Raw genomic sequence first — 18,092 nt, forward strand, 5'->3', positions numbered from 1 at the left:
CATAATCTTATTGTCTACATTAAAATATCAATTAGATGTTTGTACTTGTAATTTTATCCAGTTACTAATATACTTTCATGATACCAGTTTTAATTAAATGGATGCAGTGAACTATAATTTATAAGTTAGAGTGAACCCCATTTAAAATGGAAAAAAGAAACCACAACTTCAGCCAGAACAAAAAAGTTATTTTAATCTTTTTTCCTTTCAGTATGGATCTGTACCTTTGCTCTTGCTGCATCAAACTCTCTTTTCAATATACTTTATTCTGTAAGCACTGTACTCAGTGGGTATAGCACACTGTGTAAATGTTTGAAGCATTTCAGAACCTGAATTGAATAAGTTGCATGCACTTGGTTTCCATCATAACCTTGAACTCCCCAGATGAAGTATTTTTGATGCAATATGGAAAATCTTTGCACAGCAAATTCACCCTAAAAGGCAATGGAACCATACAATGAATTTTAAAACTTATGTTCATCAGGACATTAGAAAAGAGCTCAAGTGTGTTTAATTGTCATATGTACCAACAACCGAACAATGACATTCTTACTGGCAGCAACATTACAAACCTGTAAACACAATACACATGGATAATATACAATACACAAAAATGCAATAAATTGAGAACCCCAATGAAAGTGCAAAAAAAAATGTCCAAAGACCTTGGTGCAACTAAAAGACAGTTCCTATTTGAGGTTGTGTTCAAAAGCCTTATGGTTCTTTGTAAGAAGCTATTCTTGAACCATAGTAGTGGTCATGGAAGATATCAATATGATGGTAGACTGGCAAAATAGGGTTAGTGATGGGTTCCATTAGAAATAATTTGTATAGTATCTACAAGATGGCATCTTGGAGCAGCTTGTGGTTGAACCTACTAAGGAAAAGGCAGTCTGAAGAAGGATTTTGGCCCGAAATGTTGCCTATTTCCTTTGCTCCATAGACGCTGCCTCACCCGCTGAGTTTCTCCAGCACTTTTGTCTACCAAGGAAAAGGCAATTCTGGATTTTGTATTGTATAACAAACTGGATTTGATTTGAAGCTTAAAGTAATGGGGGTGGTGACCATAGTATAAGATTCAACTGGTAGTTTGAGAGGGAGGAGATGAAACCAGACATGTCAGTATTACTGTTGAGTAAAGGTAACGACAGAGGCATGAGTGAAGAGCTGGCCAAAGTTCATTCAAAAGGGACCCTAATAGGAATGACGGTGGAGCAACAATGGCAAGAGTTTATGGGAATAATTCGGATGACACGGGATCTTTTCATCCCAAAGAGGAAGAAAGATTCTAAGGGGAAAATTAAGTGACCGTGACTAGCAAAGGAAGTCAAAGACCGCAAAATATAAAAGAGAATACAAATAATGTTTCAAGATTAGCACAAATCTAGAGGATGGGAGGCTTTCAAAAACCAACAGAGTTATGGAAAAAGGCAATAAGGGTAGAAAATATGAATTTAAGCTACCCATTAATATAAAGGACACTAAAATGTTCTTCTGATATGTAAGGGGGAGAGGGGGGGGGGGGGGGGAAGAGTAGACATTAGGACTGCTGGAAAATGATGCTGGAGAAGTAGTAATGGGGAATAAAGAAATGGCAGCTAAATTGAATGTTTTTTGCATCACCAGCAATGTGCCCGAAGTTCTAGAGCATCAGGGAGGAAGAAGGTAATGCAGTTGCTATTACTAAGGCGACAGTGCTTGGGAAGCTAAAAGGTCTGTAGGTGGATAAGTCACCTGGACCAGATGGACAACGCCCCAGGGTTCTAAGAGATAGCTTTGCAAATTGGGCGGGCATTAGCAGTGATCTTTCAGCTATTGCTAGAGACAGGACTGGTCCCAAAGGACTGGAAAATTGTAAATATTACTTTGTTGTTCGAGAAGGGAGCAAGGCAAAAGAGGGGAAAATAGGCCACTGAGCCCGACTTCACTAGTTGGTAAGATTTTAAAGTCCATTATTAATTAAGGATGAGGTTTCCGAGTACTTGGAATCGCATGATAAATAAACCGAAGTCAGTGTCGTTTTGTGAAGGGCAGATTTTGCATGCCAAATCAGTTGGAATTCTTTGAGGACGTAAATAGCAGGATAGACAAAGGAATGTCCGTGGATGTTGTTTACTTGGAATTTCAGAAGGCCTTTAATAAGGTACTGCATGTAAGGCTGCTAAATAAGATGAGGACGGATGGTATTAGTGGGAAGATACTAGCATGGATGGAAGGTTGGCCAAATGGCAAAAGGCAATGTTTGGGAATAAGGGTTTTTATTTCCGGTTGTATACCAGTGACTAGTGGTGTTCCGCAGGATTGTATTGGGACCACTACTCTTCACGTTATGTATTAATGATTTGGATGATGGCATTGTGTGGGAAGGAACTGCAGATGGTGGTTTAAACTGAAGATGGACACAAAAAGCTAGAGTAACTCAACGGGTCAGACAGCATCTCTGGAGAAAAGGAATAGGTGATGTTTTGGGTTGAGACCCTTCAGACATCTGAAGCTGCTAGTGTAGAGGAAGCAGGGTGTCTGCAGAAGGACATAGACAGGTTCGGAAAGTGGGCTCAGAAGATGGAATACAATGTAGCAAAGTGTGTGGCCATGTATTTTGTGGGTAGGAATAAAGTGGTAGACTATTTTCTAAATGGAAGAACATCCAGAAATTGGAGGTGCAAAGGGACTTTGGGGTGCTGGTGCAGGATTCCTAAAAGGTAATTTGCAAGTTGAATCCGTAAAGGAAGGCAAATGCAATATTAGTATTCATTTCAAGAAGATTAAAATATAAAAGCAGGGATGTAATGCTGAGGCTTTATAAGGCACTGGTCAAACCGCATTTGGAGTATTGTGAGCAGTCTTGGGCGCCATATCTGAGGAGGGATGCACTGGCAGTGGAGGGTACAGAGAAGGTTTACGAGAATGATCCGGAGGAGGATTGAGTTAATGTATGGTGTGCATTTGATGACTGGGCCTGTACGCGCTGGAGTTTGGAAGGATGAAGTAGGAACTCATTGAAACTTACAAAAATAGTGAAAGGTCTGGATAGAGTGGATGCATAGAGGATGTTTCCACTGGTGGGTGAGTCTTGGACCAGAGGCCACAGCCACAGACTATGACGATGTAGCTTTGGAAATGTGAAGAGAAATTCCTTTAGTAAGAGTGGTGTATCTGCAATTCATTGCCACAGACTGCTGTGGAGGCCAAGTCACTGGGTATTTTTGAAGTATTTTAAAATTCTAACTGATTTGTTATGCACAATGTGCCCTTCACACTTTCTTGATTGGTAAAGGTGTCAAACGTTGGGGGGGGGGGGGGGGGGGGGGGGGGGGGGGGGGGGGAAGCAGGAAAATGGGGTTGAGAGGGAAAATAGATCAACCATGATTGAATGGTAGAGTAGACTCAGTGGTCTGAATGGCCCAATTCAGCTACAATGTATTATGGTCTTATGCACTCCAGGGAGTGGAAGTTTAGAATATAATTTATAATTAAAAGGTTGATAGTTTTGTTGACAAAATTATGCAGACTTGAAGCAGAAGTATTTAATAAAATAGTACTACAGGTGCACAACCTTTTATCCGAAAGCCTTGGGACCAGACAGTTTTCGTAATTCAGAATTTTTCGGCTTTCGGAATGGAAGATTTTTAGCGTAGATTTTAACGGCCGGCTCAGTGGTAGAGTGCTCGGCTCATATCCGCAAGGTCGCGAGTTTGCGCCTCGATCCCGGCAGTTACTCGATCGCGAGTTTGAGTCTTCAATGTAGTTTTTTCTTGCAGAATAGGAGAGAATGGGAAGGGTTAGGCTGGGATCATTCTCTGCGAGATAATCTTAGTGCGGGAGACAAGTGTAGGAGAGGTGTACTGACTGTGTGGGCAGAACTTTGGAAGTGATTGCCCACCATTCTCAAAAGCCGCTGTGTCTCCCTGTCCCTCCAACTCCAGAGGAAGCCGCTGCCCGATGGGCCGCTACGGCGACAAGTGGCAGTTCGCCCACAGCCCGAGCTGCGCCCCCTCATCCGCAACCCGGGTTCTTCTGGAGTTGGAGCGGGGCTGGGCTAGAGTTGTTGCTGGCTGTGAGTCTCTGGGATCTCTGTGCTTGCAGTGGGCCTGGGGGTCGGTGTCCCGATGAGGGGGCGCAGCTCGGGCTGTGGGCGAACTGCCACTTGTCGCTGTAGCGGCCCATCGGGGAGCGGCTTCTGGTGGTCCTGAAGTCTCTCAGCTCCTGTCCAGGGGGATGGCCGGAGACGTCAGGACCAACAGGAACCCGCTCCCCGATGCGCCGCTACAGCAGTTCGCCCACAGCCCGAGCTGCGCTCCCTCATCCGCAACCCGGGTTCCTCTGGAGTTGGAGCGGAGCTGGGCTAGAGTTGCTGCTGGCTGTGAGTCTCTGGGATCTCCGTGCTTGCAGTCGGTGTCCCGTTGGTCCTGACGTCTCCGGTCACCCCCCTGGAATGGAGCTGAGACTGGGAACTTTACCGCCCTTGCCCCCTCCCTCTGCAACTGCAAACAACCCCACAGTTCCCAGTCTCAGCTCCTGTACAGGGGGTGGCCGGAGACGTCACAGCCCGAGCTGCGCCCCCTCATCCGCAACCTCAAGACCAAGACGCACCTTGCACACCATCAGCTTCGGTCCCTACGGGGAGCGTGTTCCTCTGGAATTGGAACGGGGCTGGGCTGCTGCTGGCTGTGGGTCTCTGGGATCTCCGTGCTTGCAGTGGGCCTGGGGGCCGGTGTCCCATTGGTCCTGACGTCTCCGGTGACTGGCACTAGCTCCGACGTGAAGACAGTGCAAAGCCCCCGCGCCGGTGCAATGGGCGGGAGCTGGAGAGGGGAGGGAAGGGGTCACACACATGGCCGGGAAGCAGAGGGGTGTAGGTGGGGTGAAACTGAAGGGAGCGACACTGTGTATCGTGAGTCTACCGTGGGAACTTTTTTAACTCAGCGGGCAGGCAGCAGCAGATTGTCAATTATTAACCCTCCCGCCAAATATACCCTCACCTCTTTTATGAATGGGGATTTAGTTCCCCTTTCTTCGAGGACCGACCGGAGGTTCCGCTGTCACCTCTGCGGGCCGCCCTCGGTGAACGTTTTCAAGGACCTTTCTTCAAGGACTGAAAAAATGTCGCTATTCGGAGGTTTTCGTTATTTGGAACTTCGGATAAAAGGTTGTGCACCTGTACCAGATATTAAAATCTTGGGTGGACAAGTTGTCAACAGTGCATCCATTACTGTTGTGTTTCTTTGTCCAGATATCAGATTGTTAGAGAATGTTTATCTGAGCTTAGCAACCCAATATGCCGCCTTCCAACTAGCCTGCACTAAGGAGCAACTGTTTTTGAAACTGCTGTAAACGTTACCATTTACATTTGATGTGTGCAATGCTATTGAAAATTGTATTTAAATATGATTATACATATGTACTAAAACAATTTCATTGTTGCAAAAATGCTTTTTTTTTCCCCCCCAGATATTATCTGCAGAACAGGAAGTTCCTTGCACAGATTTGTTCAGTATTTGAAGATGAGACGTGGGATCCACAGAACGAGTATTCTCTTATGATTGACTTCGTGATTACATTTAAAATAGAAACTGAGTATGTAAGGCAAAATTGTTTATCAACATTGACTTTATGAAGAACCTCAAGTGTTAATGTTTCATTAAAGGGCAGACAGAACCATGTGGCGATTGCTTACACTGAAGCTTGGTCGGTTGTACTGCTGTTTGAAGTTCCTGTTTGTGGTGAGTCTATTGGTTTTCATGTTAATGAATACGCACACGTTATTCGACTCCTTTCAGAAGAATGAACTTACAGATCGTCGTTTCATTAGCCTCAACAAATGTCCAGCATGTTTTGGCACTAGCTGGTGTCGCAAGTTTATGAATGGCCAAATCACTTTTGAAACATGGGGTCGCCTGCGAATTCTGGATTTCTTGAATGTGAAAAATGTCTACTTCGCTCAGTATGGCGAGCCAAGGGAAGGTGCAAGGCGTATTGTTCTCAAACGCTTGGGTTCTAATCAAGAACTGATGGAGATGGAACAAAAGATCTGCAAAAGGGCCACGGGCCGACCTCGTTGTGATGTTACACAAGCTATGTACAAGACTCAGTTTTCCCGTTTAAATGGAGAAGTTCGGTTACTGACCCCAGATATTGTGGAAGGGTGGTCAGACTTGGTGCATTGTCCATCACAGAGACTCCTGGACAGAATCGTACGTAGGTATGCTGAAACAAAGGATTCTGGAAGCTTTTTGATGAAGAATTTGAAAGACTCTGAGCGGATGCAGCTGCTTCTGACATTGGCTTTTAACCCAGAACCACTGGTTCTTCAGGTATGATATAACATGTATTATCTACCTTTAGTTTCTGCAGATTTTGATTCTGGTTGTTTATTCATTCCAAAATAGTAGCTTAATGTTTCCATGTGTACAATATAATAACTGAGTTGAGGGATTTTGATTATAGGTATGTCAATGATAATTTCTGTTAAACAGGTATAGTTTTGGCAGTAATTGCTTGTACTTTAACATTGCTATTAATATAGAGTAACCTTCAGAATAATGGCAGAATGTTCTTTTTTTTTCTCAAAGCGTGTTAATGATATATGTAAAATGTTGGGCTAATTTGATAAATGTATATTTTCAAAATCTCTGATCTCTTTTGCATATAGGACATCAAATATGCTAAATTCTAAATGTGTTTGTTTTTGTCTCATTTCAATCCACAGATGGTTCTCTATAATGTGATAGATCCATTCCTAATGAAGCTCGTGTTATAGATAATGTTATAAAAACAATTGTGTCAATTGGCAATAGGATGTTCGTGGCAAGAGTTTCAGACTAAAAGCCCTGTCCCATAATAAGAGTTCATTCCAAGAGCTCTCCCGAGTTTAAAAGCAAATCAAACTTGTGGTAAGCACGGAGAATGAACGTAGCAGGTACGTCGGAGCTCGGGGACGTCTTTTAACGCAAACGGCAGGTACTCGGGAAGACTCACTAACGACAGGTAAGCACGGGAAGACTCATGATGATTTTTCAACATGATGAAAAATCTCACGGGAGCCCCGAGTACCGACGAGTGGCCATTACTGTAAATCTCCGAGTTCGAATCAGGGCAAACTCGGGAGAACTCTTGGAATGAACTCGTACCGTGTGACAGGGCTTTTAAAATTTGTTTGCAGGATTTTCAAAAAATAGAGGTCTTTAAAAATGTTTTGTTATTGCCAGCTAAAAATATTAGAAGCTGTAGTTACAGCTGTTATTTAGCTGTTGCTTCATAGAGTATCACTGAATAAGTGTCAACCAAAGATATTGCTTGTCAAGTTCTATGGCCATCTGCAATGAAACTTACAGACTGTTCTTAAGAGAAGATTATGTTCGATTAGGATATAGTATTATTTCCACAACTTTTTTTAACCAAAGACAGCTTTATTTCTCCTTGTCAAATTCTAAAGCAACTCTTAAGTAGCTTTTTATCTTCACATACGAATATAAATTAAAACATTTCTAACCCCAAGCTTCCCTATTCACAACTCTTTATCCTTCAGGGCTCACACCTGTCTTTTCATCCCTGGCCTTTGTCCAACAAATAATCTGCCAATTTAAAACGTTGGGGATCAGACTGTCCCCAACTCTGCTGCAGCTGACAGGGACACTGGAGGCAGGTCAATCATCAAAGGAGTATTTGTTGACATCAGAAGTATTGGAGAAGTCAAACAGCTCAACTATTACTCAGTTGTTTACATCTTCACTTGCTGTACTTTGGTATAAAACACGAGAATGTTCTTCTGTTTGACTTAAAGTTTTATTCCACAAAATGTTCCATTTGACATGCTTAGTTCAAGGATTTCATAGAATTGCTAAGCACATACGTAGCTTGTTTCCAAATGTCGATCGCCTAGTTTTCAATGTCAAGAAAATCTTCCTCGAAGCACTGTCACGTGTGCAGTTGTTCAAGGAAATGGCACCCAATATTCCGCTACCTCAGCCTGTTTTGACTAGGTACATGGCTCTCTGCTGTACTCTATGATGCTGCAAATTTTGAAATCGTCAGCAGTTTTGAAGAAGAATCTGCTGCAGTCAGGATCGTCAGTTAAATCATGCAGAAGAAGTCCCTCCACCGCGACCTTGTGTTTATTTGCTTCCAATTTTGTAAATTTCCCACAAACTCACTTCCCTTGAGAAACGTGGCGAAACATTAGTGAATAACTTGCAGGTTTTCAACAAAGTAACTGACAATATCCGTAAAATTCCTGTAGATGTAGGTAAAGATATACAAGGAAAATGTGAGAGTGATTTTAGCTATCAAAGATCTTGAAGAAACACAAAACATAGCTAAAGTTCTTAAAGGTAGTTGTAATGCACAAGATATCAACATGAATATAGTCTGTAGCTTATTTTGGGTATGCACCAGTGACCTCAGCTGAGGCAGAAATAGGTTTTTCACAACTGAAGCATATTCTGTCTGACGGATGGCATGGTTTAACACCAGATAATTTGTGTAGATTGGTTTATGCATGTCAACCAATCATATATGTCAAATCGTTTATTTCTGACTTAATGTATATGGCTCAGAGGTGCCGCTTTGAAAATATGACTGACCAGCTAACATGGGACATTTTAGTGACTGGGATTAGTGACCAAAAGCTAAGATCTAAACTTCTGCGAAAAGCTGATTTAACATTAGAAGAAGCCGCGCACGCTTGTCGTATGGCAGAATTTATTGACCCATTAAACAGTCCGCTCGGAACCGAAACCAAATCCATTAATCAGACAGGACTCACCAGGCAGCGAGCACAGACAGATAACAGGTGATTTATGACCCAAGCAAGCCAGGCAGCTAACAGTGAGCCTCCCAAAAGATGCCCCAATTGCAATTAATTGCACAACAAGCAATCGCCTTGTCTTGCATATGGAAAGGCCTGCAATTATTGTAAAAAATTAAACCATTTCGCTGCCGCCTGTCGGGCCCATGGGAAGAAATCACACAGTTCTAGACCTAATCTCAACTTCTTGCAACGAGACAAAAACAATTCCATTCTCCATACCAGCTCGACACCGCCCACGATCACAGTCCAATTAATTTGCAAGAAAATTCAACTGTTTATTCATTACGGCATGCTGTTGGCAAGATCTCCGACCCTACAGTTCTGGTTACTGTCAGCAATGTCGGCTTCGAGGCCAAATTGGATACAGGTGTAAAGGTCAAAGCAATGTCAATCAACCTCTACAACAAGATCAGAAATAACGAGCCACTGACAGCTCCACTTTGCATGCTTATGGGGGGGAGGTGCTGGGTCCACTGGGAAGAGCCACTTTCAAATGTGCGCCGGAAAAAAACACAAATCTGACCATCTATGTCTTGAACTCTAACTCTCTGACTCTGCTGGGCAACCGTGCTTGCCAGGATCTGGGGCTGATTTTCTTTGACAAAACGGTCCACAAGCTGCTGATTTCAATGGACCCGTTAAAAGAATACCCCGATTTGTTCAATAACAAATTAGGCAAGCTGCCTGTGACCTACAAGATATCTACCAACCCCAACGTGGCACCTGTCGTTCGTGCGCCACACCGTTTGTCACATGCCATGAATCTGAGTTTAAAAATTTGGTCTCCTTGGGCGTGCTCGAAGCAGTCAGTGAGCCCACTGATTGGGTGTCAACCATGGTTGCCACTCTCAAGAAGGATAAAAATGAAATCCTCCTGTGCATCAACCCGAAAGACTTGAACTCTGCCATTAGGCGCCCCCACCACCCCATGAAGACTGTCGAGGATGTTGCAGCAAAGGTCGGATAGGCCACCCTTTTTTCGGTCCTTGACGCAAATAACTCTTTCTGGCAGATACCGCTGGACAACGAGTCGTCAAACCTCACCACATTTGCCACCCCGTTTGGCAGATTCAAGCTTCTGAGAATGCCATTCGGAATCAACTCCGTCAGTGAGGTCTTCCAGAGGACCATGGAGCAATTGTTCCTGGACTTGCCGTATGCCATTATTGTTGACGATATCCTGGCGTATGGCAAAGATGCGCCAGAACATGATCACAACCTGAGGCTTGTCATGGAGCAGGCACGTCAGATCAACCTCAAGCTCAACCCTAACAAATGCAAGTTCAGGGTTTCAGAGGTCACCTACGTTGGCCATGTATTCACTCCCGATGGCCTCAAACCTGATCCGAAGAAAGTTGCTGCCATCACAGAGATGCCTGCCCCCACAGACGTGCATGGCCTGAAGTGCTTCCTGGGCATGGTAAGCTATCTTGGCAAATTCATATCAAACCTCAGTGAACTAAGCACACCTCTACGACAACTAACTGGGAAGGACACTGCCTGGTCCAGCAACATCAGATAGCATTTGACGCTTTAAAATCAAAGCTGACCAGTGCACCGACCCTGACATTTTTCGATCTGAAATGTCCGGTGACGATCACCTGTGATGCCTCGTGATTCGGGCTCGGTGCAGCCTGCCTACAGCCATCTGCTGATGGTACCCTGCTCCCTGTCTCGTATGCCTCCCGTACCATGACCGACACTGAAAAGCGCTACGCACAGATCGAGAAGGAGCTGCTGGCTGTCGTCTTTGCCTGTTCCAAATTCAATGACTTCGTCTTTGGAAACACTTTCACAGTCGAGACAGACCACCAGCCACTGGTGACAAATCTGAACAAACCCATCCATGCCGCACCAGCTCGCCTGCAGCGTTTCGCTTTCACTATAATCTACAAAAAGGGTAAGGACATGCACATTGCGGACACTCTCTCGTGCACCTCGGACATCTTGCAAACGACATCCCTACGAACGGGAAGATTTTACAATACTCGGCGTCGACTTTGTGCCTACTGAACAACTGCGCAGCCTAGCCGAACAAATTCAGCATACCACTAAAGCCTCTACTGCCGGGCCAGGTCGCTCGTCTACAAACTTCTATGGGACACTCCCATCTGGGTACTGTTGTCGGCCCGGCTGATGAACCACGATCTTACTTTGTGGACTATGAGGGAGCCGTGTACCGCAGAAGTCGCCAACACTTGCTTGCCGTGCGGGAACCACATCCGGCACTAGCCGGACCCCATGCTCCAATGCTCCAGTTCCAGCCGCCTGTTGCCGTGCCTTCTACCCCTCCACGTCCCGCGGTTGTGACTAACCATGGGGTTTCCCCTCCTGAATGTTGCCCCTTTCGGACACCACAAGTCTCTCCCACGCTTTTCTCGCTTCTGGGTTCTCCCAATCCGCCTAATCTTTCAGGAGAGTGAGGAGCGGGCTTTGTCCGTATGCGTTCGGGCTGTGTTAGTAGACCGCCTGATAGCTATGGCGAATATGTTTAACTCTAATGGCATGGGTGCCCATTACACTTAGTCTTTAGGGGGAAGGATGTAGATTGGTTTATGCATATCAACCAATCATATATAAGTTAGCATCACTAACCTCACCTTACTGTATCATTTATTCTAACACCTACTTCCTCCACTGCTCAGTTTGTACAGCAGTCAGGATGCTCTGACAACTAATCATCCACTGTTCTGCTAGAGTCTACATACTGATTAAAGATGATTTTTGGATCACATAAAGTGTATGACTCGTTTACAATTTTTTTTTAAATGCTAGTAATTATGTGCAACCAGGCAACTTTGGTCATTTTATGTAGCATGCCTTTATATTATAATTTTTAACCATATTTTGGTGGTGGAAATACATGCCTTTTTTGTCAATAAATTTTATTATGCCTTTTTGCATGCTTATTTCAGAGTTTTTTAGCGCCTAAACATCCTGGCTCTAGCGATTAGTAAGCTCGCCAGTGTACTCTTTCTTCTTAATAATGTTCCAAACAGTTGATTTTGGTAAGCCTAAGGTTTGGCTTGGGTCTCTAACAGTTTTATTCTTGTTTCTCAGTCTCATAATGGGTTCTTTGACTTTCATTGGCACAACTTTGGTCCTCATGTTATTAAACAGCAATAAAAGTTTCAAGGTGATGGAAAGACTGGAGGAAAGACTAGGTGCTGAGAGCTCTCTTCTACCTGCATTAAGGAGGCAATTAAACATGCCTGAGCAATTTCAAACACCTGTGAAGCCATGTCCCACTCATTATGTTGCCCTTAATTGGGGGGGGGGACCGTGTATAAACACAGCTGTAATTTCTACACGGTGAAACCAAAATGTATAAAAATGGCCTTTATTAAAATCTGATAATGTGCACTTTAACCACATTGAATTTTTTTCTATTGCAACTCTCAAATTGTGGAGTACAGGGCAAATAAATGATGGGTCTTTGTCTCAAACATTATGGAGGGTACTGTACGAGATATCTCTGTCCTACAACACCTACTATGGCCCCACCATTTACTATTAACTGGGTAAACTTTCTAAAATACGACACCTCGCACTTTATCTTGCAGAGGTTTTGTTGGTTACCTTAATCAGAACTTTGCTCTCAAAGCAGTTTTTGTTATCAATTAAGTTTCAAGCACTTTTCAACAATTGTTGGTGTCAGCTATTGTTTTTGCTATCTGACTGACATATGATCTTCTCTGCGGTCATGTGATTTTTGGTTTGAAAAGACAATGTAGGTTTCACTCGTGTATATTTATGTCCGTGCTTGCAGTTAAGCAGTTTCATCAGTTTAATGAGTTTGTACAGTTTATACACTGACAATAGAATAAAAGAAACACACGAACATGGCTAGGTTCATTTTTGCTGCTGAATTTGGCAATCCTTCATTGTAGGATTGATGTAATTACTAAATTGAATCCAAAAGAATTGTTACTTAACCATTATCACGAGAAATAAAACCTCGCGTAACAAAAGTAAGATTTCAGCCTATTTCCTTTGCTTCATAGATGCTGCTACACCCGCTGAGTTTCTCCCAACACTTTTGTCTACCTGCATAATTAAAATGAGGGTGTACTATATGTTATTGGGACTGATATGCACTATGACAATTGGCTATTCAATCAGCCATTGAGTCCTTTTTGCCCCAGCACCAACGAGGCAATACGAGCGCTTCTACCTCCGCCTCACAGCATACTTCCATGGGAAGGAGTCCTCGCCCCCCACTGATGACCCCTTTTCCCGTCTCCAACGCACCATCTCCTCGTGGAACCCCCCTCGTGGCCAATTTCCGGCTTTAGAACTTTTCATCAATAACTGCCGTCGCGACATCAACCGCCTCAATTTCTCCACTCCCCTGTCTCACTCCAATCTCTCACCACATGAACGTTCTGTCATCGACTCACTCCGCAACAACCCAGTTTGGGTTATCAAACCCGCTGACAAGGGAGGTGCCGTGGTAGTCTGGCGCGCCGATCTCTACAAAGCTGAGGCCACGCGCCAACTCTCGGACACCTCCTCCTACTTACCCCTGGACCATGACCCCACTGACGAGCACCAGGCCACCATCTCCAGCACCATCACCAACTTCATCCACTCCAATGCCCTACCCGACCGAGCCTCCAACCTCATCGTTCCCCAGCCCCGCACAGCCCGATTTTACCTTCTCCCTAAAATCCACAAACCTGACTGTCCCGGAAGACCCATTGTCTCTGCCTGTTCGTGCCCCACCGAACTCATTTCCAAATAACTTGACTCCATCCTATCACCCTTGGTAAAATCCCTCCCTACCTATGTTCAAGACACCTCAGACACTCTCTGTCGTCTCCGCAAATTCCATTCTCTAGGCCCTCACCCCCTCATCTTCACCATGGACGTCCAGTCACTCTACACCTCCATCCCCCACCACGATGGTCTCAAAGCCCTCCGGTTCTTCCTCAACCAGAGAAGCAACCTATACCCAGCCACTGACACTCTCCTCCGCCTAGCGGAGCTGGTCCTTACCCTTAATAACTTCACGTTCGACTCCTCCCATTTCCTCCAAATACAAGGCGTAGCTATGGGCACACGCATGGGCCCCAGCTATGCCTGCCTATTTGTCGGTTACGTCGAGCAATCCTTGTTCAATACATACCAGGGCCCCATCCCCGACCTCTACCTCCGCTACATCGACGACTGCTTTGGTGCCACCTCCTGCACCTGCACACAACTGACTGACTTCATCCACTTCACCACTAACTTCCATCCGGCACTCAAATACACCTGGACCATTTCCAACACTTCCCTACCATTCCTTGACCTCACTATCTCCACTGCAGGTGATAGACTTCTTACCGACATACATGAATTCTCCCAATTTTGTTAGTCCTTGCTATCTCCCTCTGCTGTCTCCTCCCATCCCCCAGCCTTCGGGCTCCTCCTTTTTCCTTTCTTGTCCCCGCCCACCCCTGCCCCCGATCAGTCTGAAGAAGGGTTTCGGCCCGAAACGTTGCCTATTTCTTTCGTTCCATAGATGCTGCTGCACCCGCTGAGTTTCTCCAGCCTTTTTGTGTACCTTCGAGGCAATATACCAGGCTGGATTATTTGTAGATCCAGAAACTGCTATTTATCTTATGGAATCCACTATCACAACAATATCCACAGCAATATATTCGGATGTACAATCATATGTCCACCGGGGATGCCTACCTTTCCAGCCAATCCTTAAAAGTGGTCTGACTAAATGTATGGAATGAAACGCATGTTTTAGCTTTCTTGAAGCAGTGTACACACTGTTCAGGCACAAATAGCTCAATATTTTGATAATACATATTATGCAAAAACTTCCTCTTTATTTTAGTATCTCTGGTACATCAATCAATCAATCAACCTTTATTGTCATCTTGCAAGCAACAGTTATACAGTGCAAAATGAAAAGACGTTTCCCAGGGAATATCGGAGCATCGCACATGAAATTTAAAACGTTTCACACATAATAACACTAAAAATAACCCAGTCCCTGATGGAACAGTATAAATAAATAGTTGAAAGCAGGTAAAACACAACGTTAAAATACAATAAACCAATCATAAAAATGTCCGGGGCAGCTGATTTGAGTGGCCAGTGCCAGTTATTAAAGTGTCCATGCCAGCCGCAGAATCAAGTGACTGTGAGTACAGAGTGACTGTTTAGCAGCCTCACAGCCTGTGGTAGGAAGCTGTTTAGCAGTCATGTAGTCCGGGCTTTGATGCTTCGATATCTCTTGCCTGATGGCGGGAGTTCCAGGTGTATGTGGAGGGGGTGCAGTTTGTCCTTAGCAATTCTCTGAGCTTTTTTCAGGCAGCGGCTCTGGAACAGTTCATGTACCGAGGGTAGGGAGACGCCAATGATCCTCTCTGCTCCCCTCACTATCCTCTGCAGAGCCTTCATGTCCGAGCAGTTGCAGGTGGAGTACCACGTATTTATGCAGTACGTGAGTACAGACTCCACCGTACCCATGTAGAAAGTCCTGCAGATGTTGGTGGGGAGTGAGGCCTGTTTTAGTTTCCTCAGGAAGTGCAGTCGCTGATGGGCCCGTTTGACGGTCCCAGTGGTGTTCCTGGACCAGGTGAGGCTGTCTGTAATCTTCACACCAAGGAACTTTATGCTCTCCACTCTCTCCACTGCAGTGCCACTGATGTTGAGGGGTGTATGCTTTGGCTGCGCCCTCCTGAAGTCGCCAACCATCTCCTTCGTTTTGTCGACATTTAATTCTAGATTATTTTTGCCGCACCAGTCCACTAGTTTTACTTCCTCCCTGTACATTGATTCGTCATCTCCGCTGATGAGTCCCACCACTGTTGTGTCATCCGCGAATTTTATGATCTTATTGTCCCTGAATCTGGCAGCACAGTCATGTGTGAGCAATGTGAACAACAGCGGGCTGAGTGCACAGCCTTGAGGGGAGCTCAGCGTGATCGAGCCTGAAGTGTTCTTGCCAACATGGACTGACTGCGGCCTCTCTGTCAGAAAGTCCAAGATCCAGTGACACAGGGTGGTGTTGAGGCCCAGCAGGGTTAGTTTCTCCACAAGTCTCTGTGGGATGATGGTGTTAAACGCTGAGCTGAAGACAATGTACAGGATTCTGGCATATGTGTTATTGTTTTCCAGATGTGTGAGTACTGTGTGCAGCGTGGTACAGATGGCATCCTCTGTAGAACGGTTGGGGCGATAGGCAAACTGGAGGGGGTCTAACGTTGAGGGGAGGCTGGCAGTAATGTGGTGTTTCGCCAGGCGTTCAAAACACTTCATTATTATTGGGGTCAGGGCGACAGGGTGGTAGTCATTTAGGCAGGCAACCACTGGTTTCTTCGCTATGGGGATTATCAAATAAATAAAATCCTCAGTTAACTTCCCTAAATCTAGAGGGGGGGAGGCTAAAATAAGATTTTTCCCAATGACTTTATACCTCAAAGCAGCATTAAAATATCCAATTTTGGTGTGTAGTGTAACTTGTGGTTTGGATTCATAGGATTAAAATTATTAGCCTTTTGGCATTTTAGTAACTGCATAAATAGCATTTTTTAATTTCTACTTCTTTAAAAGTGTAATCGATAAAACAAATATTTGACTATTACTGTCATAAGGATCAATTTAATCTGAAGGACCAAATCAAGCTTATCAAAGGCCAATATTTTATCTGATTATAGTTCTGTAACAAAGTCCCTTCTTTACTCCACTCAACCCCAAATGTCAAGCTTCACCTCCCTGGTTGCAAAATATAATTTGCAGTTTATTTGTTTAATTTTGGCATCCTAATTTACACATCATTGCGTTTTAATTTCCCTGCTGTGTTTATAGGATCTAATAGTAATTGAACCTTAAACATTTGAGTTTTTAGAGAGTGTGATGTGCTAACAATGTAAGTTCAGGCATTCAGAAATAATTGCATGGGATTGATTTTGCATTTATCTAACACGTTGAGTTACTGCAAATTAAGTCATGTCAGTTGGCAGGTTTTACCATTAATTTATAACTGAGAAATGTAGCCTAGAAGTGCAAAGTCATCATGGCAGGCAGTATTCCAGATTACATTTTCTGCTCTGAACTTTTAAATGTATCACTTCATAGAATTGGGCTATGTTGTCTAATTAGTCTCTCCCTCTTCTTTGTGATCCACACCTTCCATCCCATCCAATCCAGTTGAAATATCCATTTTCCCTTCTTGCATGTAAAACCTCTTAAATGTACCAGTACTGTTCTCTTCAGTTATTCTATATCATTGCCATTCTTAAGAAAAAGTATTTTCTACTCAATGACTGCTGTTGGTCCTTTGTGGAGATGTTCAAAATGAGCTAATTTCTTGGCTCTACAAGGACCAACTTGCATTTGTGTACTGGGATACCTCCAAGTACTTTACAATAAATTTTCAAAATGTGATTAGTGTTGTGAAGAAATAGTGGAACATTACAATGGTTAAATAATCTGTGGCTGAGAGAATTATGTTGTTTTTAATCATGCAGCTGCTCTTTATTAAACAGTCCTATAACTTGTTGGGGTGGAGTTGAATGTGCAATGTTTGCTTGAGGATCCATTTAGGAATGACACTGTTCTCCCTAGGTCACCCGACTTGTAAAGGCCCAGGTTTGCAAATGAATGTTTGGGAGAGCAACAGGGTTTACTGGCTGCTGTGGAGCTTCACGCAACTTCAGCGATCTGGGAACTTTGTCCGGGGCACATGTGAACATTGGATCTAATGTGCTACAATGCTAGGAACTATAGTCTGTGGAACTACAATCTATGGATCTAATGCACTACAATGCTGAGAACTATAGTCTGCACTTTGTATCTTCCCCTTTGCTTGTTATATATCAGATATTTGAATAGCATGCAAAACAAAGCTGCCCATTTTACCTCGGTGCACATGACAATAATAAACTTAAACCTAATCTTTGGCTGAGTTGAACATACTGGTTTAACTACATTTTTATTTATGTATAGATACTTTGCTTTTATTCGCCAAGGCATAGTGGATTTATTATAGCTATCAGTTATGATTATTTATTGTGGTGGCTTTATTGTGTAGGATTATTTATCAACTGTCACATTTCAGTAAAATCTTTAGTTTTCTGAACAATCTGCACTTGCTGAAACAGACTGATCCAGATTGTTCACTGTACCTCGGTATACATGACAATAAACTAGTCTGAACTGTTCTGAAACTTTGGTTAGTAAGCAATGGCTTAATATCAAGTCTTTTTATTTGAAATGTTTAGCATATGATGGAGAAAATTTGAAGTGGATATTATATCACAAATTATTTGTAAATGTT

The 18,092-nt window shown here is 43.8% G+C and overlaps 1 protein-coding gene across 2 annotated transcripts in view; it reads left to right on the forward strand.

The window, feature by feature from the left end:
- Positions 1 to 18,092, forward strand: part of dipk2ab (divergent protein kinase domain 2Ab) — a 164,284-nt gene that overhangs the window by 18,170 nt on the left and 128,022 nt on the right. For both annotated transcript variants that reach the window (XM_055645683.1, XM_055645682.1), the window contains exon 2: positions 5,452 to 6,314. In XM_055645683.1, coding sequence (XP_055501658.1) covers positions 5,661 to 6,314 — 654 coding nt within the window. In that variant the 5' untranslated portion in view covers positions 5,452 to 5,660. The remainder of the gene's footprint in view (positions 1 to 5,451; positions 6,315 to 18,092) is intronic.

The sequence above is a fragment of the Leucoraja erinacea genome, chromosome 14 (assembly GCF_028641065.1).
Source record: "Leucoraja erinacea ecotype New England chromosome 14, Leri_hhj_1, whole genome shotgun sequence".
In the NCBI taxonomy this organism is placed as follows: Eukaryota; Metazoa; Chordata; class Chondrichthyes; order Rajiformes; family Rajidae; genus Leucoraja; species Leucoraja erinaceus.